This window comes from Callithrix jacchus, chromosome 7 (assembly GCF_049354715.1).
Source record: "Callithrix jacchus isolate 240 chromosome 7, calJac240_pri, whole genome shotgun sequence".
In the NCBI taxonomy this organism is placed as follows: Eukaryota; Metazoa; Chordata; class Mammalia; order Primates; family Cebidae; genus Callithrix; species Callithrix jacchus.
In genome coordinates this window covers 43864760-43891107 of record NC_133508.1, presented here as the reverse complement: position 1 = coordinate 43891107, position 26348 = coordinate 43864760, and the positions used below count along the sequence as shown (strand labels likewise).

At 51.9% G+C, this 26348-nt stretch overlaps 2 protein-coding genes across 50 annotated transcripts in view; one reads left to right on the top strand and one right to left on the bottom strand.

Annotated features, from left to right (window-relative positions):
• The window catches only part of KCNAB2 (voltage-gated potassium channel subunit beta-2), a 110129-nt gene extending 106209 nt beyond the window's left edge, over positions 1 to 3920 (bottom strand). For all 6 annotated transcript variants that reach the window (XM_035307538.3, XM_035307541.3, XM_035307537.3 and 3 more), the window contains exon 1: positions 3827 to 3920. The gene's annotated coding sequence lies outside the window, so the exon portion shown is untranslated. The remainder of the gene's footprint in view (positions 1 to 3826) is intronic.
• The window catches only part of NPHP4 (nephrocystin 4), a 134554-nt gene continuing 111075 nt past the window's right edge, over positions 2870 to 26348 (top strand). For 19 of the 44 annotated variants that reach the window (XR_013519753.1, XR_013519752.1, XR_013519751.1 and 16 more), the window contains exons 1-6: positions 5626 to 5729; positions 6013 to 6642; positions 7509 to 7739; positions 7988 to 8075; positions 10421 to 10498; positions 18163 to 18306. Coding sequence is in view for 35 of the 44 variants with exons in the window: in XM_078330190.1 (XP_078186316.1) it covers positions 6599 to 6642; positions 7509 to 7739; positions 7988 to 8075; positions 10421 to 10498; positions 18163 to 18306 (585 nt within the window). In the remaining 9 variants the exon portion in view is untranslated. Of the gene's footprint in view, positions 3244 to 3293; positions 3362 to 4161; positions 4371 to 5005; positions 5296 to 5611; positions 5730 to 6012; positions 6643 to 7508; positions 7740 to 7987; positions 8076 to 9421; positions 9546 to 9995; positions 10499 to 18162; positions 18307 to 26348 lie in introns of those variants that run through there. The other 25 variants (XM_078330210.1, XM_078330208.1, XM_078330212.1 and 22 more) reach the window with 15 other exon arrangements.

The window sequence follows — 26348 nt, the reverse complement described above, 5'->3', positions numbered from 1 at the left end:
GTTCACCCATCCAGATAGAGGGACACATGAATGATCTATTCAGCTTAGTAGGCCAGAGAGCCAGAGTCTCAGAGAGCTAAGTCTCTGGCGAGGAGAAAGCCCAGGCTGGTGACAGAGGACCCCTGCAGACCAGACCTCAGGGGTCTACTGGACCCAGGAGGTCGTTCCAGAAAATTGGCCCATGTACAACGGGTTGAATCTGGTGCGGGGTCTGAGAAGAAACCCGTTTCTGGCTCCCAGCCACAGAGTCGGGTGATGACTCTTGGCCGTTTGGCAGTCAGGGCTCAAGACCACAGGCAGGAAAGCCTTATCCCTGGGTCCAGGCGCAGGCGGGAAGCCAGGAAGGTGGTCCCCACCATTTCTCCACTTCCCCCTTTTCCCAATCCTATTTTACCTGCAACTAGCATGGCATCAAAGCAGTTAGCTCTGCGGGTGCCCATGTGCTGGAGAAACGGAGGGGGGCTGCCTGTAAGGGGACAGGTGCTGCGGAAGCTGGCGGGGTGGGCATGGGGACTGCTCTGCAGCTGAAAACACAAAGAACCCAGGTTTCCGGGCTAACCACGTGGTCACTGGGCAGAGCAGGGAGTGGCCTCCTGAGACCCTAGCTAGCAGGCTTCTGAGTGGAAACCTGGGTGTACCAGAGGGCACCCTCAGGCAGGGGCCTGAGCCCAGGGCTCACCCCAAGGCGGGTGTGCAGGAAGAGGGAGGCCGGCCTTCATCTGGGCTTCCCAGGATGTGGCAAAGGACATGAGGGCCCAGCATCTGTTCAGGTCCACGGGGCAGGGGTGACGGTGGAGGGGGCACCTGCCACAGAATCCTAGCAGGGCAGGAACAGAATTAAGGTTTCCTCGCTACCTGGAAGGCCGGGATCAGTTTCAGTGCTGCCCTGTGCCTCAGTTTCCCTATCAGCCTCCCTCGCAGGGTTATTTAAAAGTGCCTGAGGTGAACTGAGGTCATGAGTGCAGTTCCAGTGTGGGGAGGGTCCCTCCTCTCCCTCATCCAACCAGGGACCTGGTGCCCTCACTCTTCTCTACCTATGGGGCCGTCTCTTTGAAGGCCATGAACAACAGCACCTTTGCATGCCAGGCAAGAGTGAGTCACTGAGAAATCTCCACGGTAGTGGCACCTCCCGTTCCCAACAGCCCCTCCAGCAACTGGGACACACCTGAGGGCACTGGCTGTTACCATGAACGTCAGCAATGCCTCCAAGTGGCCTTCCCAAGAGAGAGCCGGTCATGTCCTGGTGTGCTAGCTTCCCCCAGCTCGGATAGCCAAGATATGAACTGGGTTCAAATAAGTAGGAAATAGGGGGTCCAACCCAGCTCTGTCACTGCCGCTGTGTGACCCTGGAGAAGCCTCTGTCCTCTGGGTTTCCATTTAGTCCTTTGGCAGCAAGGATGACCGGCTGTTGGGTGGCCACGACCCAAGTCCTCCTGGTGCTGAGAAGGGGACTGGTGGGAGGCATGGGTCTATGGCCTTAGACACCTCTGGCATCAAACCTTCTCGAATACCGCTCCCAGTGGCCCACTGTCCTGCCTCCTTATTCAGGGACCCCAGAAAAACATTCTCTCTGGGAACTCTAACAACGTGACAATCACAGAGAATTTAGCCAAGAACCAAACACATGCCACTCCTGGCCAGAGTCCCTGGAAATGGAAGCATGTTACCATGGCAGAGCACCAACACACAGGAAGGTCTGGGGGAGGTCCCTCCCTCCAAGCCCAGGCCGGAAACTGCCAAATCAAAACCGTGTGGCGCTCACTTCCTCCTGAATCATTTGGGTCTTAGAAGATTGCTGAAAAAGGAAAGAAAGTGAGCAAGCCTTCTCTAGCTGGCCATCCCGTGGCACCCTCGGTCTTTCCAGTTCCCTAGCATGGTGGCCCATGTCCCATCTCCTGGGTGTGATGGCTTCTGTGCACCCTGCTTCCCATCCAGCTCTGTATCCAGACTAAGATGGTTGTGAACCAAGAAACACATGACAAGGGTTTCACACTTTTTACGACACCACCAGCCCCAGTGCCCGGCTCAGTCCCCAGGTGCCGATTAGCACTGACAAAGCATGTGCTGACTGGCGCAGGGAAAAAAAATGGCCCTGGGTATGGACAGGGAAGCCTCTACCATGCTGCTTTCCAGGCAGAGATGTGCTGCATGCAGCCCAACACCGTCAGTGCCATCGAGGCCGAGTGTGGCTTTGGAGAGCTGTCTCCAGAAAGAATGGCAGGACCTGGGGGACCAAGTGCATTCTTACGGCCCCACACTGTCAAATCACAGGGCCAGGAGCTGCACAGGGTTCTGGGGGAGACAGAGCCACCAGGCAAGAATCAGGTGGGCAGATGCGACTCTTCACACATAGGTCCCCAAACCCTGCAACGCGGGGCCTGAATGCGGCTTCCTTAGCAAAGCAGGAGCTTACTCTTGGCACTGGGGGGAAGGGGAGGGAGGAGGCTGGCGTTTTTGAGGGGGAGAAGTTGCAGAGAAAGAAGAAATCCTGAAGCGACAGACAGTGGGACAGCTGTGGCCTGAACTTGGTGTTCCTGCTCCTCGGATGTGGATGTATTAATTTCCATAAATGCTAATAGTCCATTTCCCCAATAGCTATTACTTATGCCATCTCCGCTTGGACACAGTTCAACACAGGGCAGACAAATGAAAGGGAGGAAAAGGCCATCCCCATTGGCTGTCCCCAGCTCCTCAGCCCCCTCCCAACCAGGCAGCTCAGGTCCGGTTCCTAAGGTAGCCCTCTAACTGCAGGGTCAAGACCCCCTGCCTTCAGTTTCGTGGCCAGGTCCCTATCACTACAGGAAGCAAGAAAGTTACCAACCCCAAAAATGCTGAATCACAAAGTGAGGCTGAGCAGGAAAGTGGGGGCGGGGAGGGAGGGAGATGGTGGCCAGGGAGGAAGGGTGTTAAGGGGCTTCCCACCTGGAGCACCCTGGGATGCTGCAGGCAAAGCACAGCCCCTGCAGGAGGCCCCAGGACAAATGGCAGGAGGAGCAACGCCAGGATGCGCCTGGATGGGGGGGTGGGAAAGTGGGCAGGTACCCCGACTGCTGCCACTGCTAGTGCCGCAGGACGTGGTGCAGCAGCGGGGTCTTTGCATCCCTCCTGGGAGCAGCAGCAGGTAGGGAAGTGCTTTGTGCCAAGGCCTGGCAGGAGGGAGAAGCTTAAGATAGTAGGGGCTCAAGGGTGTAGACAGCTCGAGGAACGGGTGCAGGAAGCAGGGTCACAGTCCTGGGGAGCCAGGTAAGGTGATGAGAGCGTGCCCGCGGGGAGAGGTCGGAGGGGCTGGGAGCAGAATGGGAGGGAGGGACGATGGAGAAAAGGACCGGAGCGATACAGGGACAGGCTGCGAGAACGATGGGTGAGCCTTGAGGAGCAACCGGGGGTAGAGATGGGGAGGACCGGGACCAGCAGCGCCCCGGTGGGGCTGCGCGAAGGCCGGGAGAGGGGATGGGAGGAGGAAGGAGGGAAGGGGAGGGCGAGGCTGCGGGGACCGGAGCGGGCCGAGACGGGGAAGAGGTGCACCGGGGTGAAGGAGAGGGACGGCGGCAGGGGCAGGGGTCTGGGATGCGAGCTGAAGGGTCGGGCGGGAGGACCGCGAAGGAAAGGGAGGAAGGAATGGGGGAAGGGAGACGACGGAGAAGGAGGTGAGGAGGCTGAGGAGGAGGTGAGATGGAGGCGGAGGCAGGGACGCAGGGCCGGGGAAGAGGAGATGGAGACGGCACCGCGGCGCCTGCCGCAGCGCGAGCCTCGTGGGTGCCCGCTGCCGCCGTCCCGGCGCAGGTCGGGGGAAAGCGCGCCCCGCCGGGGTCTCCCCCGTACTCACCTGGGGGCTCCAGCTCCGGATCCTGAGCCCCACGCCGGATCTTCCTTCCCGCCCTGCCCCTGCGACTTTAGCGCCCCCGAATCCCGCTCGCTCCGGCAGGTTCCGCCAGCAGCATCTTCACCTCGTGGGACGCCCGGGGCCACGCCTCTTCCAGCTTCGAATTGGCTGCTGTTCACGCCAGTCACATTACCATTGGTTGCAGGGTCGCCGGACATGCAAATCAGGACGGGCCCGCCGCCGCACCGATTGGCTGGCGCTCGCGAAGTCTAGCCCTAGACTTGGGCTCTGATTGGCTCCGCGGCCCTGACGGCAAAAGTGACGCGAGGCGGGTTTTCGGCCTGAAGTGCGCGGCGCGCGCAGCCTTCCAAGGCTCCTCCCGCGGGTGGCAGCGGACGGGGCGCGCCCCTCGGCCAGTTTTCGGTCCTTAAGGCCTCCGGCTGCGTTGAGCACCGGCTGCCGGGCCTTTGGGTCTGTCGACTGGGGACTCTCTCAAAAGCGTGGGTTCCGCGGCCTCCGGCGTGGCCGCGGCGGGCCGGTCTCTTAGGTAACGCGGCCCGCGGCGGGCGGAACCATGTGGGCCAACGCCACGGGGGAGGTTGGACGCGGCCTCGAGGCGCACCGGGCTGCAGTGTCTGCCGGAGCCTCGGGGTTCTGGGGTAGGATGGTCCGTGCCGTTCTGTGTGGGGGCCGGGTGCCTGGAGTCTGGCGGCGGCGCTCGGCGAGGCCTGTCCCCGCGTCAGTCGCAGGCTTCCCCCCTCGTCGGGACACTTGGTGCGGCCCGGGCCGCCGGTTGCAGTTGGGCTACGTGGATTCCCCCTCTGCCCCTGCCCTTTGCCCCCTGCCCCCTGCCTCCTGCCCCCTCTGCAGCCCTTCGGCTGAAGGAACTGTGGTGCCGCTGACCTGGTTCTTGGGTCTGCGTACATCCTTCCCCGGCCGGAGCCCGCGGACCCCACCTTCGCCTCCGTTTCCCTCCTGCTGTACCCGGCTGTTGCTCTGCGGCCCTCGGGCGTGCCCGCGAGGCTCTCTTCTGTCCGGGGCCACCTCGGCCTTCCGCGCCCCCTTCCTGCCCTGGGATCTCCCGGCCGACCGGACCCGGAACACGACACCCGCTCCCGCGTGCCCTTCCCCACACGTGCAGGCCCCCCTGCTGCCCGAGATTCCTCATGTCTGTCTTCTTAGGTGACCGCTGCTTTTTGTCTCCATATGTCGCCATGTGTGGCTTTGGTGGACGTCTGCGAAGGAAATCCAGCCTCTCACGTGTGTGCAGTTGGCAAAAAGAGAGCGTTTCTGATGACCGTGGGTAGCGTCACCTGGTTCTGACTTAGGGCTCTGTTCGTTGCAGCTCCCCTGTGCAGTTTCCATAGGTTACTGTCTTTTTTGTGTGTGCTAATTTGTGTCCTTTTTCTATACGTTCTATGGGGGCAGCGAGCTTGTCTGCTGTGTTCAAGACCGTTTCTCCAGGGCTCAGGGTAGGTGCTGGAAGAATGTTCGTGAATGAGGGAATTCCAGGCAGTGCTTAATCAGGCCTCTGCTTCCCCAAAAGCTCCCCAAGGCATCTGGGTCTCAGGCAATACACATTTTCCATTCTGGGAAGGAGGCTTCCTGGATCCTGGCAGCGCCTCCTACCCCCTGCGCTTTCCTTTTCCTGGGAACCGCTATCTGTGGGACTTCAGCCCCGCCCACCTCTGCACCCTCTGGGGATGGAGGGGAGCTGTGTTAGGCTGGTGCCCTTGCCCTGTGTGCTGCTGACACACACCTTGTCTTTCTCCCCCGCTGGCTTTCTAGATCCTTGAAGCAGCGCATTTCACAGCCGCCTTATGCACTGGAACACAAGTGCTTGGGAAACAGTTGCTGAGAGATCTAAGGGAGATTTCACAGCCCTCATTTTGGAGGTTGGAAACAGGTGGGGAGGCTGAGTGTCTGTCCTGAAGTTAAAGAGGAGAGAACATTAGCCCTGGGTCCCTGGGTTCCTTTGGTGCTCTTCCTCTTTCCCTCTGGGCCTCTCTTGGCCTCCTTGGTTGAGGTAGGGGGAGGTAGTTTTATAGTTTACAGTATTATAACTATAATACTATTGTAATAGCTAGTTACAATAGCTAGCCCTGTGACCTTGGATTGGCTACTTAACCTCTCTGAGTCTCAGTTTTCTCATCTGTAAGATGGAGATAATGGCGATTCTCATTTTGCAGAACTGTTGGAACAGTAACCGTGGAAATGTTTGTGAGTACCTGTCTTGCATCAGGGGCTCAATAAAAATGGGCGTATTTTCTTCCTGGAGAGCCCACTGTACCCTTTCCTTGGGTTCAAGACCTGGAGCCCTGTCCATTTATCTTATTGTTTGTTTGGCCCCAGAGGCCCGCTGCACTTCTTTCGGGGCATTGGTATTTCATCCTTAAAAGAGTTTTGCTGGCCGGGCGCCGAGGCTCTGCCTGTGATCCCAGCAGTTTGGGAGGCCGAGGCGGGCGGATCATGAGGTCAAGAGAACGAGACCATCCTGACCAACATGGTAAAACCCCACTCTACTAAAAATACAAATCTTGGCTGGGTTTGGTGGCGTGTGCCTGTAGTCCCAGCTACTCAGGAGGCTGAGGCAGGAGGATCACTTGAACCCGGGAGGCGGAGCTTACAGTGAGCCTAGATTGTGCCACTGCACTCCAGCCTGATGACAGAGCGAAACTCCGTCTCAAAAAGATAAAAAAAGACTTTTGCTGAAGACCCAGCCTGACGTCACAGAGCTCACAGTCTCACAGGAAAATAGCATAGCCCTGGTGAAGCATGCTGGCTCTTCTGTCACCTGCACCGAGTGGGAGCAGCCAGAGGTAGAGATGGGGCTCTGAGGAGGCAGCATTTGGTTTGACTCCTGCAGGCTAGTGCAGTGTTGGAAAGGAGTGAGGAGCAGGCAGAAGGGCACCTGGAGAGGTTTGTGAGGTGCTGGGAGGGCAGTGAGAGCCCCTGCGGCCACCTCAGCTCCCACCCCCACAGTCTCAGAAGTACCCTCGTCTTCCATGGCCCCTCTGACTGTGGCTGCCCTGCCTCCAAATCTCAAGCCTCAGGACTTCCTTGCGGGTGGCAGGTGCTTTCAGAATGGATGCCCTTCTGCCTAGTGTGTCCCCTGCTGGCACAGTAGGGGGCCGGCATGCTTCGTGGCCCCTGTGATGGTGGACTGGCATGCACACATCCTTCAGCAGTGTCCTGCAAACATCCAGGAAGAGGGCAGGAGGCACCAGGTCAGAAATAGGAGGTGAGGAGCATGGGCATCCGCATCAGGAAAGACTTCCTCTCTAAAATCCCCACCCGAGGCCATCACGGCCTGCATTTTGTGTGAATACTCTTCTGAATGTTATAAAATGTCAGTGGGGGAGAAAAGCTTGAGGGTAGCCTTGCTAAAGCTTCAGTTTGATCCTGTGACTGGCTACTGAGTTGTGATGGTACCAAGGACACAGGAGGTGACTTCTTTCTTTAAGAACTTGGTCAGTGAGCAGATCAACACTAGACAGGTGAGAGATGCTGTGACCAGGGGAAGCACAGGGGCCATGTGCCTCCTGGAGGAGGTGGCTCTTGAGCTGGTATTGGTCAGGCATCTTCTGCTTATTAGTCGTGGGCAGCTGTATGATTTCCTGTGGCTTCTGTTGGAAAGTCCCACAGACCTGGTTGCTTAAAGTAGCACAAATTTATTCTTTTCCAGTTTGGGAGGTCAGAAGTCCAAAGTCTGCTTTCCCTGTGGTGGCCGGGTGGCTCCTGGGGCTCTGAGCTGGCGTTGTGTGGGCAGCTGTGGGCACTGGAGGAGAGACAGCCTGGGCTCCAGTCTCCTGGGGAAGATGGATGGCTCAGTGTGGGTCATGTGTTCCTCCTTGAATCAATCACTGCAGGCCTTTGGCTGGAATTGGAGAGCAGCCCTCCCCACACGTGGAATCGGGTGAGGGTCCTCCACAAAACAAGGGCGGTTGAGTGACAAAAATGGCGCACAGAGAACAAAAAGCAACAAACCAACTTGTGTGCCTGCTGGATTCACACAGGACCAGACTGACTGTGGTCTGCTGAGGAGTACCTGGCTCACAGGCAGCATCTGGGTCCATTGTGGGTGAAGGCAGGACCCTGGGCCAAGGCCCTGGGGTCCAGGGGCATCCCAGGCTACCTGGCCATGTTCTCTCGGTTCCCACACAGGCCAGGAGCATGGAGGGGTGAACCATTAGGACGACTCTTCTCAAATGCTGTGGTCTCAGACACCTTTACCCAAAGCACTTTTGTTCATGTGAGTTATATCTACCAATGTTTACTGCCATAGAAGTTGAAACTGAGAAATGTTAAAAATATTAATTTATTTAAAAATAACAATAAAGCTGTGACATGTTAACATAAAAACATTTTTTACAAAAACCAACTATATTATCCAAAACAAACAAATATAGAAGGGTGGGATTCTTTTGCATTTTTGCAAATATCTTTACAGTCTCCTTAAGAGAAGACGGCTGAAGGCTCCTGTCTGCTTCTGTGTTCAGTCTATTGCCCTGTGTCGTCTTGGTTTAAGTATGTGAAGGAAATCCATCCCCATCTCGTTAGGGAGGAGTCTCTTGCATCATTCTTTGGATATTCTTTGCTGCTGCACTGAAAACCCCCTGAGCAGAATTTTCTTAAAGATTTGTTCTAAAGCGGAGTCTCCACCATGTGAATGAACTCTTCATGGTCTGACATGAAAATCCTCTGGTCTGTCTGACTTTGGGCAGATACTTTACTGTTTTTTTTTCCTGACAACTTCATCACATTCTTGGAGTAGGGCGTTTTCTTCTTGCAGGATTTCGTACCATTACGTATTGTTTGGAAAACAGTGGTTCACAAGGTCGTGCAGACCTTCCAACTGTTGACACATTTAATGGTGTAACCTTAGACGACCACTTGATATCCCTGCCAGTCTCATCAGGAAGGTCTTGAAGACGTGCGAAGCTGGTAGGCTCATGGTGGAGGATGCAAATGTTCTCAATTCTAATTTTTGCTTGGGAACTCCATTTTTATTACAGTTGTTTTCCCTGAAGTGACATGCTCACTTTGTTCACGTTTGAGAAAATGTCTGCCAAGTACCCATGTTTTGTCTCTCAGTCATTCTTTTTAGCAGAAATGGTGTTGAATAAAAAAAGCAGTGCGTTCAGCTCGCAGCCCAGCCGCAGCGAGGCTTCCCTGGGATGACTGAGCCTTCAGTTTGTAGCAGAAGTGCTTGTTGTGGATTTTCCATTTTGTCTCACGATGTTAAGGCGTGTACTTAACAGTCAAGATATAATCAGATTAATGGTTTTCCCAGCTTCAGCAAGGATACTGTGGCTTGAAGCTGCCTTGTTCTTTTCTGTGAGAAGTTGGGAGGACCTCACTCAACCCAACCAGCCTTGGGTTAAGTTAGGCCCCAACGACTTTACCGGCTGCTGCCTCTGCCCCACCACAGCACCAAGGTGAAAGAGATCACATCTGGGTGTCATGAAAATGGTTTTGCCTTGTAGAGCCTCTGACAGGATCCTGATGAATCTTGGGTTTGGAGACCATACTTAGAGAGCTGCTGTCTTGAAGCCCAAACCCACTGCTTTTTCTCCTTACTCACATTTTAATTTACAGAATTCAACCTTTTCCTGAGGTTCAGATCTTTGGATTCTGTGTTGGCTAGAGAAGATTTAGATCGTGGTCTGGCTGGATGAGATCGGATAACACTCAAAATGGGCCAGGTCCCACCAAGAAACTGGTAACACCTGAAACCTGTCCCCAAATGGCTTTAGCAACAAGAGACTTTGCTCATGTAGCCGAAGTATCTTGGGGTCACTGGCCAAGGTCTCTGATAATGACGTGGATCTAGTGGACCTCCTCTGCATGTTTTTATGTGTGTCCTAAGGTGGCCCTGGGTCGTTTCAGGCTGACCACCTCTTGGGCCTGGGCCCCTACAAGATGGTCCTACACTAGGGCTCTATTTCAGTGGCCACGTTCCCCTGGTGTCCTTGTGTAGTACCTAACCTACACAGCTGAACAAAATGTCCCTCCCCATCCGGAATCAGCCACAGAGGCCGAGAGAGTCATGCTCTGAGTCTGGCCCACGGGGGTAGGGGTGGGGCGGAGTGTTTCTGGAGGTAGATTTTATTTCCCCATTTCATTTTATTTTTATTTGTGAAAAGGTAATTCACATGGTTCAGAGTTATACAGAATAAATGAATCATCCCATGGCAGCCCCAGGCACCTGATGTATCACCCTAGATACAGTGTGTTTTTGTACAATTTTCATAAATTCTAAGCAAATACAACAAATAAATATACCTACATTAATTTTTTCTTTTTAAAATGCAAATGGTACTTCCCGGGGAGGCAGCATGGGTGGCAGCCAGTCGCAAAGTCCACTCCACTGGTTTGCAGAGTGTGGGTTTGGGGGAATGGAAGTTCCTCTGGGATTCAGTGGGAGGCAAAAGCCTTCAGGACTGCTGTGACCCCTGTACCCCTTACAGCTCTTCTCTTTATTTGACTAGGACTGGCACAGGTCACCTGGGAGGCCCGCGTCACCCTTAGATGGGCAGGATGAACGACTGGCACAGGATTTTCACCCAAAACGTGCTTGTCCCTCCCCACCCACAGAGAGCACGCCAGCCTGTGAAGGAATCAGCAGCGTTCCAGTGTGTCCTGAAGTGGCTGGACGGACCCATCATTAGGCAGGTAACAAAATGTGCTGTTATCAAATGCATGCTGTCATTGTTCTTAGCTGAGATGACGCTTCCAGTTCACATAGAGATGGTCTCCACCTTACAATGGTTTGATTTTTGATTTTTCTACTTTACCGTGATACCCACACAGCCATTCTGTTCTTGACTTTCAGTGCTGTTTTCCATATATTACACGAGATACTCAACAGTTATTTAAAAATAGGACTTGTGTTAGGCGACTTTGCCCAATTGTAGGCAAAGGCAAGTGTTCTGACCGTGTTTGAGCTAGGTGTATTCAATGCATTTGAACATAGGATTTTTTCAGCTTAAACGGGGTTTATCAGGATGGAGTCCTGTCATAGGTCAAAGAGCATCTGTATTGATTTTCACTTATTCACTTGAATCTTGCCATTGTACCCATTACCTCGGGCCTTGGCAGTATTTGGAGGCAAAGTGGCCCATCAGCAAAGAGAATCTGATTCAGTGACATGGTCAGCACTTTTGACACTGGCTAGGGTTCCTTTCTGCCCACAGTGGAGCAATTTAAAAATCCAAGTAATCTGATTTCCTGGGTTATTTCTGAATCGGGTGGCCTTGTGCATGGCTCAGCATGGCCCGCATTCAGCCTGGCAGTGAGGACTGCAGGGGCTGAGCTCTGGGCATTCTGGCATCTCTGTGCGTGGCTGGATGTACCACAGCTTTGGGCACTCTCAGGCCCATGCCCTGATGGCGACACATCCATCTGTGCCCTTCAGCTAGTGGGGAACATGCTGGAGAAGCTGGTGCTTCTGTGCTGCTGCCCACAGGACACCCACACGATTGGATTGTCCTCATGAGGCCCAGTGGCCTATGGGAATGCATGAGAAGGATCAGTCTTGCCGGTGTCAACTCTTTTTACAGGGTTTGACTTGGCAAGGCCATTTTCCTCTGCAGCTGGGAGAGTGAGTTTCACACATATTCAGTTGTTGGATCCCCGGGTCTGTGACTAATTTACTATTATTAAATCACGGATGCTCTCCATCGTTCAAATCCAAGGCCTCTGATTGAGCACCTGCTGTGTCTTTGCCACTGTGGTAGGTTCTGTGGTGGCTGCTGCTTTTACGGCTTTACTTCCAGCACTTTACTGTGTGAATTCACTTAGTCCTCACAGCAGCCCTGTGAAGTTGCCACTACCTTACCCCCATTCTACAGAAGAGCAACAGAACCCACTAGGAGTGGAGTCAGCTGCCCAGGGGAATGACTTTAGCTGGGATGCCACCCTCCTCGTCTGGCTCAGCTGCCTTCCAGAAGCTCACAGGATAGTTGATAGTACTTCCCTCTTTCCTAGGAATTTTGCAAGCAAACTTTATTTCCCCATTCATTTTAATTTATGAAAAGGTAATTCATATAGTTCAAAGTTGACAAGGATGCACAGGAAAAGTGAGTCATCCCATGGCAACCCCATGCACCTGTCACCCTAGATACAGCAAGTTTTTGTATAACTTTCATAAATTCCAAGCAAATGAAAGTAAATATACCTATATTGATTTTTCTTTTTAAAATGCAAATGGTACTTCCTGCATACTGTTTTCTCTCTCTCTTTCCTTTTCCTTTCCCTCCATCCCTCCCTCCTCCCTTCCTCCCTTCCTCCCTTCCTCCCTTCCTCCCTTCCTCCCTTCCTTTCTTCCTTTCCTTTCTTTCTTAGATGGGGTCTCACTCTGTCACTCAGGCTGCAGTGCAGTGGCATGATGTCAGCTCATTGTAAACCTCTGCCTCCTGAGCTCAAGAAATTCTCCTTTCTCAGGCTCCCGAGTAGCTGGGACCACAGATGAGCACCACCACGCCCAATTAAATTTTTGTATTTTTGGTAGAGATGGCGTTTCACCATTTTTAGGCTGGTCTCAAACTCCTGAGCTCATGTGATCTGGCCACCTCAGCCTCCCAAAGTGCTGGGATTACAGGTTTGAGCCACTGTGCCTGACTCTGTACCTTGCTTTTCAAAAAAATTCACGCAGGATATCTTATCGATTATTCATGTTATTACATGAAGAAAATTTTCTTATTTCTTTTCTTTTTAAGGACGGGCTTTTACCATATTGGTCAGGCTGGTCTTGAACTCCCGACCTCAGGTGATCCGCCCGTCTTTGCCTCCAAAGTGCTTGGATTATAGGCGTGAGCCACCACACCCAGCCTAAATTTTCTTATTTCTTAAGACTGCACAGTATTTCTTTGTACGAATGAGCCATAATTTATTTAGTGAGGCCCATATTGAGAACATTTAGACTTTCCCAGTTATTTGCTATTACAGATACTGCTACAGTGAATAACCTCATTTTTTTCATGTACACATATATCTGTAGAAAAATTCCTAGAAGTGGAATTCCTGGTCCAAAGTCATATGTTAAAAGTTATTTAAAACCCAATTACATGTTGTTTACAAAAAAGTCTACTTTAAGCATAAAGACATAAACGGGTTGCAAGGAGAAGGGTGGAAAAATATCAACCATGTATATACTAAGCTGAGAAAGCTTTGTGACTGTTCCGATGTCAGAAAGAGTAGATTTCAAGGTGAAGAGTATTACCGGAGAGAAAGCATTTCATAAAGACAGTGATCATCAGGGAAATGTAACAATCCCTAAAAGTGTATGCACTGGTGTTAGGGCCTCCGAGACCACCTCCCAGGTTTGAAGAGTCTCCAAGAGGACTCACATGACTCAGCATATAGTCATACTCTCAGTTAAGATTGACGGCAGCAGAAGGATACAGAGCAAGATTGGCAAAGGGAGGAGGCGTATGGGGGATGTCTGGGGGAAGGGGATGCAGGCTTCCAAGAGTCCTCAGTTGAGTCACCCAGGATACGTTTGATTCCTCCAGCAGTGACCCGTAACAGCGCATGTGCCGTGTTGGGTCCAGAATTCCAGACTCTTAGAAGGGAAACCGGTGTTCGGCGTAAGCTGCTCTGTGCACTTTAGGCGCAGTGTGCCCCTCTGACCAGTTAGGTGGTAGGAACTCTCCTGAAATCTGAGTTCCCAGACTCCAGCCAAAGGCCAGACTTGTCAGCTGGTCTTTGAAAACGTAACAGTCAGGTCTGCTATGGTAACTTTTGTACAAAAGAGCAAAATTGGACAGAACTAAAGGGAACTGTATTTGGATTCAAAATCGTGGTTGGAGACTTTTAACTCCTCTCAATTATTGAAAAAACAAATAGATCAAAAAACTCATAAGGATTCAGAAGGTCTGAAGAATACCGTCAGTCACCTTGACATCTCTTAAACACTACTCCCAACAAAGTTTGGATACACATTCTTCTCAAGTTTATATGGAACAGTCACCAAAATAGACCTATGCTGGGCCATTAAAATGTGTCAGTACATTTCAAAGAACCGAAATTATAAGGTACGTTTACTGACTACTGTGCTTTTAAGTTAGAAATAAATAATACGAGATCTAGAAAATTCTTAAATAGCAGAAAATTAAAACACCAGATCAGAGAAGAATGGGAAAATTAGTATATGTGCTGCTAAAGTGAGCACTTAATAGGGACATTAGAAAATAATTTGAACTGAGTAATGGAAGAAAATACATAGATTTGCAGGATTTAGCTAATACAGTTCTTTGAGGGCAATGTATAGCTTTACATAACTATATTAGAAAAGAAGGTAGAAAATCATTGACCTCTGCTTCTTCCTTAACGATGGAAATAAAGGGACTGATTAGATACGAAGTAATCAGAAGAAAGGAAATGGTAAATACAGTTATGCACCGTTGCTTGACAGTGGGGATACATTCAGAGAAATGGCATTGTTAGGCGATTTTGCCATCTCAAAAACGTCATAGAAGGTACTTACACAAGCCTAGATGGCAGAGCCTGCGTCACGCCTGGGTTACATGGTGCAGCCTGTTGCTTCTGGGCTACAAACCTGTGTGGCATGTGACCATACTGAATACTCTTAGCAATTATAACACAACAGTATATCAAACATAGAAAAACAGTAAAAATAGAGTATTCAGGGGCTAGTCATATATACAGTCTGTTGCTGGCTGAAATGTCATTATGTTATACCTGACGGATATGAGTAGAAATCAGCAAAGGACAAATAATAGAGAAAATCAGTAAAGCTAGAAGTTGATTCTTTGAAAAGATTGATAAAATTGATCAAGACAAAAAAAGAGAAAACAGACTACCAATATTAAGATGAAACAAGCATCACTATAATGTATGCTACAGATGTTAAAAATAAAATGTTGAATTTCATCAGATACTGAAGAAGAAATAAGATGAATTCTAGACAAACTCTTTCAGAAAATAGAGCGGGAGGGAGGGAACACTTCCCAGCTCATTTTTTGAGGCCACCATAATTCTGATACCCAGTCAAGGGCAGTGCAGCAGAAGTACGGACTGGTGTCCCTCGTGAATATTTACACAGCAACTCTGGAAATATCAGGACTGCAAAACCAGCGCTATGTGTAAACGCTGGGGTATTAGGATCAAGTGGGGCTGACTGCGGGAACACAGTGTTGGTTTTATATACAAAGATCAGTCAAAATACAGCATTTAAAAGAAGATAAATAGAATTTATGTAAGTTCTAGAAATAGAACTTTGGAAATAGATGATGAAAAGGTTTGGTATAGATAGTCTATGTTTGTCCAATTTTAGTTGTTTTGAGAATTGATAGCTTTAGATAATGGCTACAGCTTTCTTCCCTGTGAAAGGTGTTGGCTGTAGAATGTTACGTGCTTGTTTTGAATTGAATTTATTAATGGTTTTAGTATATTTCTCTTACTGTCCCATTTGCTTTTTTTGTTTAATTTTATCATGATCACCGATTATAGTTCTTTATTTTGGGATGCGTATTTGAATTCAGTTTGACATTTACTGGGCACCGTGACATGTTTGGAACTGTGCAGAGGACACAGAATGGATTCTGCCTTGTATGTCTTCAGGGAGCTGTCAGTGGATTCTTCTTGGAATAGACTTGGGTGTGAAGTAGGCTAGAGGTGGAGGAAGGGTGGTTAGGGTCTGGCATTCTGGAAAGAAGCCCAAGCTGGCGACAGATCTGGGAGCCATGGGGTCCTGTCTGATGATGGCCTCCTGAGATAGTGCAGGAGAGGGGGAGGAGGGGGCTCTGGGGGAGCCTGGGCAGTCCAGGTGAGGAAGGGCATGCATTGAGGCCTTGCCTGGGTCCAGGGACAGAGCAGGGAACAGACTGTTCCAGGCTCGTGTCCTCACAGAGTTCACATGCTAGATGGGACGACGGACAGTCAACATGGAAAAGCTGGGTGATTGCTCTGGGGAGAGATGAGGAGGCTCGTAGGGTGGGTCTGGATGTGGGAGGAACTGAGGAGGAGGAGGGACGGGGAAGAGGGATGAGGGACAGGGAGGCTGCACGGTGATGGGAGCTGGGCTTGGAGTCCTCAGACCTGCTCTGCCCACCTTCCCCATCCCCATGGATAACACCACTTCCCTCCAGGTCACTTCACTTGAGACGCGGACTCAGTGTGGGACCTGGGAGGGCTGGGCTGACCTAGTCAGGTGGTCCTTCCTGCTTCTCCCTTCACGACCATGCAGCTGCTCCAGAGCCCAGGTGTGCGCGCTTCCTGTTGCCCTCCCTGCCCCTCCGTCTCTTGCCTGGGTGGGGGCAGCAGCCTCCTGACCAGCCCTTGCGTCTACTCCCTCCCCACAGTCTTACGGGCGCATGGCAGCTGCAGGAATTTTCTTAAATCCTGAATCAGATTGTGTCATTTCTGCTAGATCTCTCCCTGGCCTCCTTGTACGTTTGGAGTGAAAGCCCAGCTTCTTCTCGCACTGTGAGGCCTGCCTGAACGCTCCTGTGCCCGGAGCTCATTCCTCCTCTCTTCCCCGGCGCAGCCTGCTGCAGTCCAGCAGGCTTTCTTCTTAGAATGTACCTGGGATTGGTCTCCAATCAGGGGTGGTGAGGCCACCTGCTGCTGAGACCCTCTCGCTTACTCAGGGCTCCCCGGAGGAGGGCCAGTCCGTGTCCCACAGGCCACCTGGGGGTGGCGCAGGGCTGGTCAGGAGGCAGGAGGATAGAAGGGAGGTGTGGGCAGAGACTTGATTATGGTTTTGTGGGAAGACTGGGCAAGGTGCGGTGAGCAGCTGGACAGGCTTGGCAGTGGCCAGGGAGAGTCATGTCATGGTCTCTGAGGTGCAGGGATGGCCCTGAGGTATCTGGTCACTGACCCTGGAAGATCAGTGCAGAGGGTGGGACTCCTGGGGTGTGTGGGCCCTGGACTGGTTGGTTTTATGTTAGACACATTCTGGCAGGCTTGCCATTTGCCACCTAGGAATTAGCTGGCTCTGGGGATAGTCTCTCTCATCACTGAGGCCCCAGATGCCAGAGCATCAGTAATAGAGAAGATTAGAAAATACAGGCTGGGTGCGGTGGCTCAGCCCTGTAATCCAGCACTTTGGGAGGCCGCGGCGGGTGGGTCACTTGCGGACAGGAGATGGAGACCAGCCTGGCAAAACCACCTCTACAAAAAGTACAAAAATTAGCCATGTGTGGTGGAGTGCACCTGTGATCCCAGCTACTTGAGAAGATGAGGCAGGAGGATTGCTTGAGCCTGGGACGGGGAGGTTGCAGTGGCCAGACCTTCAGCCTGGGTGACAGAGTGAGACCCTTTTCTTAAAAAAAGCAAACAGTTAACTATAGCTAAATATAGTTCTGCACTTCTCATGGGCTCCCGGAGCACCTGTGCTGTTTTCTGCTCAGGACCTTTGAGTTTGTGGCTCCTCCTGCCTGGCTTCTCTTCCCAGACCCCCTGTGGTTCTTCTTATGCTCTAGGGTCATCTCAGAGAGACTGCCCTGCCCTGCCCACCTGTCTCCCCACTCTCCATGTCAGCCCTGTCAGGGCAGAGATTTGGTCTGTTCTGTTCCCTGTTCTTTCCCTACTGCCTGGAAATGTGCCTGGCAGTGAGTCAATGTGCAGAATAGATGTGTAAGTAATATTTGCTAAGTGAAGGGGTGGAAGGCAAAGGACCTGTCACGGAAGAGCAAAGCCTAAGGCAGCACTTGCTGTGAGTGGTGAAGTCTCGGTGTGGAGTCCTGTCTCCGCTCTGGCTGCCTTGTTCTGTATTTGTAGCCATGATTTCTCAATTCTCAAAGGTCTGCTTTTTCCTTTGCTAATATCACCCCAAAATCTGGCAGGTTGAGGATTTAGAGTTTCTGGTTATATCAGGAAGGGCTCATTTGTTGCAGATGATTAAAAAATCCCATCCAAAATGATTTAAGCGAGAGGTGATTTGTTAACTCAGCAGCAAATCCACAGCCAGCATAAGCTTCAGGTGTGGTTTGAGCCAGGTCTCAGGTAATGTCTCCTGGACTTGTTCTCTCTCACCACTTGGCTGCCGGCCGCCCTGGGCCTCATCCTGGCAGGCGCCTGTCTCCTGTGGTCATTGCATCTTGCGTGTCCTGGGCTCTGGCTGAGTAAGAAGCCTGCGTCTGTTCCAAGGGACTGCGGTGTCTCATTGGCCAGGGGAGGCTGAGTGCTTTGGTTTATAACCCCACCAAGACCAGTGGCTGTGGGAGGGAGGTAGCCCCCCGAGAAGGACACTGGGTGCTGATAACCTAAGCAAGAGTGAATGCCGAGTGGCCCATGTGCACGCTCGTGGCCTGCAGTGACTGCTGGCTCATGGTGCCGAGACCCTTCAGGGCCATTTCCCCCTTGTCTTCTAGGGCATGCTGGAGGCACTGTCAGAGGTTGAATGCCATCTGCGAGTATCTTTCTTTGATGTCACTTACCGGCACTTCTTTGGGAGGACGTGGAAAACCACAGTGAAGCCGACAAAGAGACCGCCGTCCAGGATCGTCTTCAATGAGGTGGGCCTTGGTGACGGCGGCAGGGGCCGCTCCAAGACGGAGGGTGGGTGTGTGGGGCCCTGGGTGTCAGCCCAGAGATTGGGCCTCACCCAGACCTCACAGTGTGTGTCAGACCTGCGGCCCCAGGCAGCACAGAGCTCAGCCTAGTGGCGGGCACTTTGTTTTCAAACACAGTCTTAGGTGGAAGCCAGTTGTCCTAAACAAATGAGAGAGCTCTGCTCTGCTGTAATTGAAGGATCAGGGGCATGGGGGTTTTGTCACCTTCAAGGACCCCTGGAGTGCTTAGGAATAAGTTGGTAAATTATTGACCTCATCTGTCCCTCCTGCCACTGCTGCTCCCCTGCCCCGCCCCTCCCCTTCCCTGTTCCTCCCTTGCCTCACCCCCTCCCCTTGCCCTGCCCCCTCCCCTCCCCTCCCTCTTTCCCTGCCTTTCTTTCTTCCCTCCCTTTTGTATAGGGAAATTAGGATTTAGTAACGTGACTTGCCTAGGTAGCAGGTGTCAGAGCCTGGACTCACACCTGTGCCTTCTGTCTTGAGACTGGCAGGTGGGTGGGCACTGGTGGAGTGGTGTGTTTCCACTCAGGTGGTCTTGCAGCTGGCCACCCTCTGGGCCAGCATGCTCTGTCTCTGCGGTTGTACTGCACAGCGTGCATTCTATTCAGCGCCTGCTTTCTGCAGGGTGCTGTGCTAGGCTCAGGGTGGTGATGGTGCTCACCTAACAGACTGCAGACTGCTGGGGAGACACATCTGACAGTAACAGAGCAATTGCAAGTTGTGTTAAGTTCTCAGGAGGAGCCCAACAGGAGAACACAGAGACCTGCTTTAGGTGGGTGACAAGGAAGGCCTCTCTGCGGAGCTGCCCTTTAAGCTGGGACCTGCGGGATGAGAAAGCAGCTGGCTCCGTAATGAGCAGGGACAAGGCTGCTTTGAGCAGAGTGGGGAGAGCAGGGGGTGTCAGGGGTGAGGGGAGAGCCAGGGGTGTCGGGTGAGGGGAGAGTTGGGGGTGTCAGGGCTGAGAGGAGAGCCCAGGTGCGCAGTGAGTGGGGTTGAGGGTGGCCCCTGGTGCCTTCTGGCTGTGTCCTACGGGATCTTAGGGATGCTGGTGTTGTACTCTTAAGAGCCAGGGATGTCATGGAGGTCATTCCCATGCCTGGCTGCTGCTTCATAGCTGAAGTAAGTGGGTAGGGTTTGAGAGGGATGGTGTCTGAGTATGACAGGTGTGCAGCAGGGACAGTGTGGGGACCAGAGGTGATGAGGGTCCAGGCTTTGGTTTGATCTCTTTCAGGTGGGGACATTGTGGGGACCAGAGGTGGTGAGAGGGTCTAGGCTGTCTTGGTTTGATCTCTCTCAGGTGGGGACAGTGTGGAGACCAGAGGTGATGAGGGTCCAGGCTTTGGTTTGATCTCTCTCAGGCATATAGAAGGAGGCCCAAGAGGCCTGGTGTTGTGACAGTTTGTACGATGAGTAACAGTGGCGATATCAGTGGCCATCCTTTGAGACGTTACTCTAGGTAAGCTCTGCCCAGGCACGTTTTCTGCAGGCGCCTGCTCTGGCGAGTCAGCACTCCTGCCTCGGGCCGCGAACTCGCTGCTCTCTGTGACCGACCGTCGTCACCCAGTGCTTGGATTGTGTCTTGACGTGGGTGGGTACTGACTCTTGCCCTTCATCCTATGGATAGGGAGGGAGAGAATGACCCTAGAGGTCAGGAAGCTTCACAAAAAAGCCTTGCTAGAGTGTATGTCATGACAGCCAAAGATGTGTCTGACATTAAGGTTGTCAAACAGCTTACGCAAATACCTCTTAGAAGTCTCTCTGGCCAGCTGTGTCAGCAAAGGTTTCATGTGTAAATCACATGTGGACTGCGGGTGAACTCTTAGAGTGCTGATTCATTGTGGGCAGGGTGTCCCCTCGTGCCCACACTTTGGTGGGAGGCTTGGTGCTGTTTCAGCGTGGGCAGGAGGTCCCCTCATGCCTGTGCTGTGGTGGGAGGCTCAGTGCTGTTTCAGCGTGGGCAGGAGGTCCCCTCATGCCTGCGCTGTGGTGGGAGGCTCAGTGCTCTTTCAGCGTGGGTAGGGGGGTCCCCTCCTTCCTGTGCTGTGGCGGAAGGCTCGGTGCTGTTTCAGCATGGGCCGGAGGTCCCCTCACGCCTGCGCTGTGATGGGAGGCTCGGTGCTGTTTCAGCATGGGCAGGAGGGCCCCTCGTTCCTGCGCTGTGGTGGGAGGCTTGCTGTGAGTTCTCAGTGGTGGTGATGTTGGGCCAACTGCTGGGTTGGGGCTGTTTAGCTTTATCTTCCTCAGGTGTGCACAGTGAGGCCTCAGAAACCTGGTGTTGAGACAGTGTGTGGCCGGTGGTGAAGGTAGCTGTTCTTTGCTGGGAGGCTCTTCCTGTGGCCAGACACTGGCTCAGAAGCACGCTGTCATTTCATGCCTGTCATCCTCCTGTGGGGGTCAGTATCCTGTGTACCCATTTTAAAGAGGACGCTGAGGAGCGTGGAGATGGAACCGCCCTACCAGCCTATGCACAGGTGGCAGTGGCGGCGGGAGTGACCCTGTGCATCTGATGGTACCACCTGCTGTTGCCTCTGTGACCTCCTGTTTCTGAGGAGCTCTGCATTTGTTCTGAAGTGTTTCGTAGAATTATGAGGGATGCAGTATGCTCTGAAACCAGCACAGGGATGCTTGGCAGTCACTGAGGTGCTGGGGCAAGTTCCTCCTCCTCCCTCACCCCCTCTGACTTCAAAGCCTCTCTCCGTTGAGAGAGGCTTTGGACCTTAAGGACCGGCACTGCCATGACGACCACAGCAGGTCATAGGCTTCCGGCCAGATGCGGGGCCTTTCATCGCCCAAATCCCTGGGCTATCGCATCCTGATCCCTGTAGAACTCCCGCCGCATGGTGGGACAGTCTTCAGAATGGCTGCTTCTTTCTGCCTGTCTCGGGATGACAGCCGTGTACCCCGAGGGCTTCTGTTTCAGGGAAGTTGGGCAGCACGTGCATTTGCCACATCCTGGTAGCCGCGTGTCATGCTGCCTGTGCAGGTCACAATTCAGATGTGGGAGGGGGACGAGGAGCTGGTGGCTTTTCGGAGTCTGGAATACCTGTGCTGGTGGTGCCAAGGGCAGCCGACTTGGGAGCCACGCCGCTCAGCCTTGGCCTGTCATCTGGGCGTCTTGTGTTGAGGCTCAGGACGGGCCCAGGGGCTAGTGGAACACAGCCCTTAAAGTTTCCGGAAAAATCTGCACCCTTGGATTTAGAGTCGCTGAAGTAGGGAATGCAGCAGGGACAGTGTGGGGTGGCCAGGGCACTCTCAGCTGTGAGGGTGATGCTGAAGCCCCCCACCGCTCAGGGAGCCTGCTGTCTGCAGCTGCTATGCTCCGTGCGGGCAGCAGAGGCCAGTGGTGCCCCAGGAATGAATCCCTCCTGCCAGGCTGTCGAGTAGTGTGTTCTGTGCCAGGCAGTTTTCTCCATCTCCTTGACATTCTCATACAGAGAAAAGGTTTTGTTCCAGCTTAGTTAACTAGCTAACTTAGTTAACTAAAGAGAATTCCCCTTCACTGAGTGTGTGTGCAAATCCAGGTACATGTGTATCTGCTACAAGTGTGGGCGAAGTGTAGCGTGCTCCAGGGGTGGGCATTCCTAGGCGTGAGGGTGTGGCAGCATGCTCATACCCTGCCGGCTATTTGCTTTGTTTACGCTCTGTGGAAATAGAGGTTCATAAAACACTCTGCCCTTTTTAGGGGTGATTCTGAGACTTAGCAAAAGTGCTTCTCTGGTTTTCCTAAGTGTCTGTGTTTTTCTGATCTTTGCCTGTCGGTGGTGGTTCCTGGGGATCTGCTTTGGGGTTGGTGAGCTGCTGGTAGTGGGGGACGGGGTACCCATGGCTGGCCAGTCCCACCTGGTAACTCAGGGAACCTGCATGCTCGGGGTTTTTCGGAGTGCCTGTGTCACACATGACCCCGAGAGAAGTGCCTGTGTCAGGACTTCGCAGACAGCTATGTCTTGAAGAAAGGCTTGGAACACAGAAGTCTTGTCTGGATCCAGAGCTGGGTGCTTTTTTCTGCAAATGATGAATATTCGAACTGGGCCTATATGCTGGAGAGCAGTCCCCGGACTCCTCAGCCCTGAGCTCAGAATTCCATGTTCTCTGAGACCTTCCCTGGTGGAGAGGAATTGCCTTTCACTTCCTCTGAGCTAGCTAATAATTCATTCAACTTCTAAAAAAATGTCTTTTAAAAAATAATCCTGGAGGCCACAATCCTGTGCAGTTTTTCAATTTTCTTTTTGAGGTGGACATATTTTTATTTGGATTCCTTCCTTAGTAATTTTGGCCAGCATTGGGTGATGGGCTTCTTTTCCCTCGTTTATTTATTTGAGGGGAATTACTGGGCAGGAATCCTGGTGGTTCTCCAGCAACAGCCTAAAAAACCCCCAGCAGGGGAATTTTTCTCCCAGAGCGCACCAGCCCTGGTGTCTCCAAAGCAGTGAGGCAGTTACCTGCCCTGGCAGAGGGACGCAGGTAATCGAGTTGTGCCCCTTCCTGCCATCACAGCCATGAGAAAGCCCATCTTGAGCGGTCCTTACTCATCAGGGCAATGAGCATGCTATAATTTCCTGTCAAAAAGCAGATGCTGTCAAGGAGTATCAGCATAACCCACGTGCAACTCTTTTGAGCCCTTCTACTGCCTGGATTCTTCGGCCTGGGTCTGGAGCTTACTGGTAGCCCTGGCTGTGGAGCGCGGCTGATGCTCCTTTGTGCTTGCTGTTGCTCAACAGAGGCTGGGCACGTCCTGAACATCACCACCACAAATGCAAGAAGCCAGCTTCGTGTCCCAGCGAGCTGCTTCCACAGAGGGAGGCTCTGTGGCTCTGGGAGGCCAGCTCTGGCCCCGTGTGCCCCTCTTTCTGCAGCTGGGGAGGGCTGATTTCCTCTCTGGCACAATGGAAAGCACCGCCGTGGTCTTGGAACCTGAGATGAGGGGATGAAAGAATGTGGGTTTTAGAAGGAGAAATGCTGTCTCTGTGATGTTTCCAGTGTTTAATTGTACAGTGATTGAACTGTCGGTCATTTGGGGACAATGGAAAGCTGTTTGTCAGTTTTGTTGTTGTGTGTTCATAGCAGTGTAGTGTGGGATTTTTTTTTTAAGAGATGGGTGTCTCTATGTTGCCCAGGCTGGAGTGCCATGGTACGATCATAGCTGATTGTACCCTTGGACTCCTGGGCTCAAGTGATCCTCCCTCCTCAGCCTCCCAAGTAGCTGGGACTACAGGCATGCACCGCCATACCCAGCTACATTTTTCTAGTTTGTTAGAGACGGGGCTAGATATTTCTTGCTTTGGGTTGTAATCGTCTTTGCTCACTTTTCTAAGTAAACCAAGGAGTCCCTGTTTAGGCCAGAGGGAAAACTGGCTTTCGCCATGGGCGTTGGATTTGAGGAAGGATGGGGCATAGGCTGACGTCCTGCTCCATCACTGATCCCTGTGAGACTTCAGGCAAGTGATTTAAATTCCTTGATTTTAGGGGGTGAGTGATAAAAGACTACGAATTGAGGCCGGCTGCAGTGGCTCATGCATGTAATGCTGGCACTTCGGGTGGACAAGGCGGGTGGATCACTTGAGGTCAGGAGTTTGAGACCACTCTGGCCAACATGGTGAAACTCTGTCTCTACTAAAAATATGAAAATTAGCTGGGTATGGTGGCACACACCTGTAATCCCAGCTACTTGGAAGGCTGAGGCAAGAGAATCGCTTGAGCTCAGGGAGTGGAGGTTGCAGTGAGCTGAGATTCATGCCATGGGACACCAGCCTGGGTGATAGAGCAAGACTCTGTCTTAAAAAAAAATTTTTAGTTCAGTGTATCCTGCTCAGGTGATGTGTGCACCAAAATTTCACAGATCACCACTAAAGAACTTACTCATGTAACCAAATACCACCTGTTCCCCAAAAAAACCTGTGCCAGAAAAAAAGAAATTAAATTAATCTGCAAGAAAAAAATAAACCCCTTGATCTGACTACATTCATCTGCACATGAGAGAAAACAGTTTGCATCTCCTAAGTGCTGCCGGAGGCTGGAGTATTAAGTCATGTGCTTTTCCATAAGCAGGGAGCCGGCGGGCAGTAGTATTCATTCAGCAAACATTGGTTAAATGCCTTCTGCATGCCAGGCTGTGTTTAGGAGTTTGACATACAGAGATAAGACGGTGTATTATCCTCTCAGCCAGGATTAAAGTTTACATTTTTACTCCAAATGAGAGTTTCTCGACCTTGGCACTGCTGACATTGTGGGCTGGATAATTTGTGGGGCAGGGGGCTGTCCCCGTCCTGATGGAGAATAGTGGGCATCCTCAATTCCTACCATCTTTGAAGCGTACTGGCTGGGAAGCTGTCCGAACCTGCAGTGTGAGTCTGAGTCGGTGGGGTGGGAACTGCTGAAGTCTCTGGATTATTTGCCTGACTGAAGCTATCCTGCAAAACACTTATTGAAAGTCTTTGGAAGGGACTCACACTGTTTCGCTCAGCTCCTCTCTGGCCTTGCTGCCCAGTGTCGTCTGAGGAGCCCCTGTCATGCAGGTGCCAGGTTGCGTGGCCATGCCATGGGGGTGCCCGGCTGCAGCCCCTTCATCCAGACACATTGAGGAAGGAGACCTAGCCGTCTGGGATTCCCTACCCCTCTGTCATCCATGGTGCAGCTCAGTAGAAGAGAGAGCAGGCCAGCTGGCGCCTCCTGAATCTCCTTCCTGAAAATAACACTCTTGGTCTTGGGGAAATTCTCTGGAAGGCACTATTTTTACTTAAAACAAGATCAAACCAGAGATCTTTTCACATGAGTCCTAAAACTGTAAACCAGAACCCTTTCATATGTGATTCCTGAAACTGTAAACGGAGACCTTTTCACATGTGAGTCCTAAAACTGTAAACTGGAACCCTTTCATATGTGATTCCTAAAGCAATAAACCTAAGATTCTTCCACGTGTAACATCTAAAGTATAAGCCTATATAAAGGCAGAACCGCCCTTTGTTAGATGAGCTGGGTTTTTGACAAATTACTGCCTAGTCTCCCGGCCGAATAAACTCTTCCCTCCTTTATTCGGTGTTCGAGAGATCTGTTTCCTGCGGGCTCCTGCTACAACATCAGCATAGGCCCAATTCCACTTCTGTCACCCCGGGTGAAAAATGGAAACTTGGCCCCGAGACAAAATGGTGTCCATGTTTTTGAAGATGAAGGCATGAAGATAGGTACATTTAAATGATTTATTAATCTGTTTATGCTGTCAAGGAGGAAACTTGTCCAGTGTAGATCAGTGAGCTGCGATGCAGGGGTGACAGTCTCCTCTGTCTCAAGTGGCTTTCCCCTGCAGGTGATTTGATGGGCTTGACTTAACCTTTTAATTGTGCAATTTCGGTTGATGCCCAGAATGTTCCTCTCAAAATGTAAGGCAGGGGTGTTCCTTAAGTTTCCCTAGACCAAAGGGCTTGCGTGCAGGTGTTCCTCAGCTGCGTGCTGCCTGGCTGAGTGGGGCGGGCATTGGGTGGTCAGACGTGACTTTGCCAGGTTGACCGGAGGAACGCAACCATGGGGCTCTGTTGCTTGCGGTTTTGTGCTTGCCTCATCTGTCTTTTATGAAGCCTTCGAGGCTTGGGCTTCGTGAAAGCTGACTTGTGTTTTCCAAGTTCCTTGTAAATTCTTTAGTTTGGGGCTGTTCCCACACTGGAGGGTCAGTACAATTTTTGGAAAAGAGCCTGTGTCCTTATCAATCAGTAATTGTACTGGTATGACCATCTCAACTTTTAAAACATGCTGCACTCAGAGTGGCTGACTCTTCTGATTAAAGGTGGATTCTTTAGACTCTGAGGTTGAATCAGCTGAGATAAGCAGCTCTGGGGCTCTGTTGCTGTTGTTGTTTTTGGCCTCACGAATTATTGTTAGTGGTAAACAGAAGGGAGAGGCATAGCCATAAACTTGTATTTGGGACATGCCCGTAGCCACGGGTTCCACCAGGTTCAGGTAGAGTAATTTCAGGGTGACCTCTAGGCTGGCGGATTGTT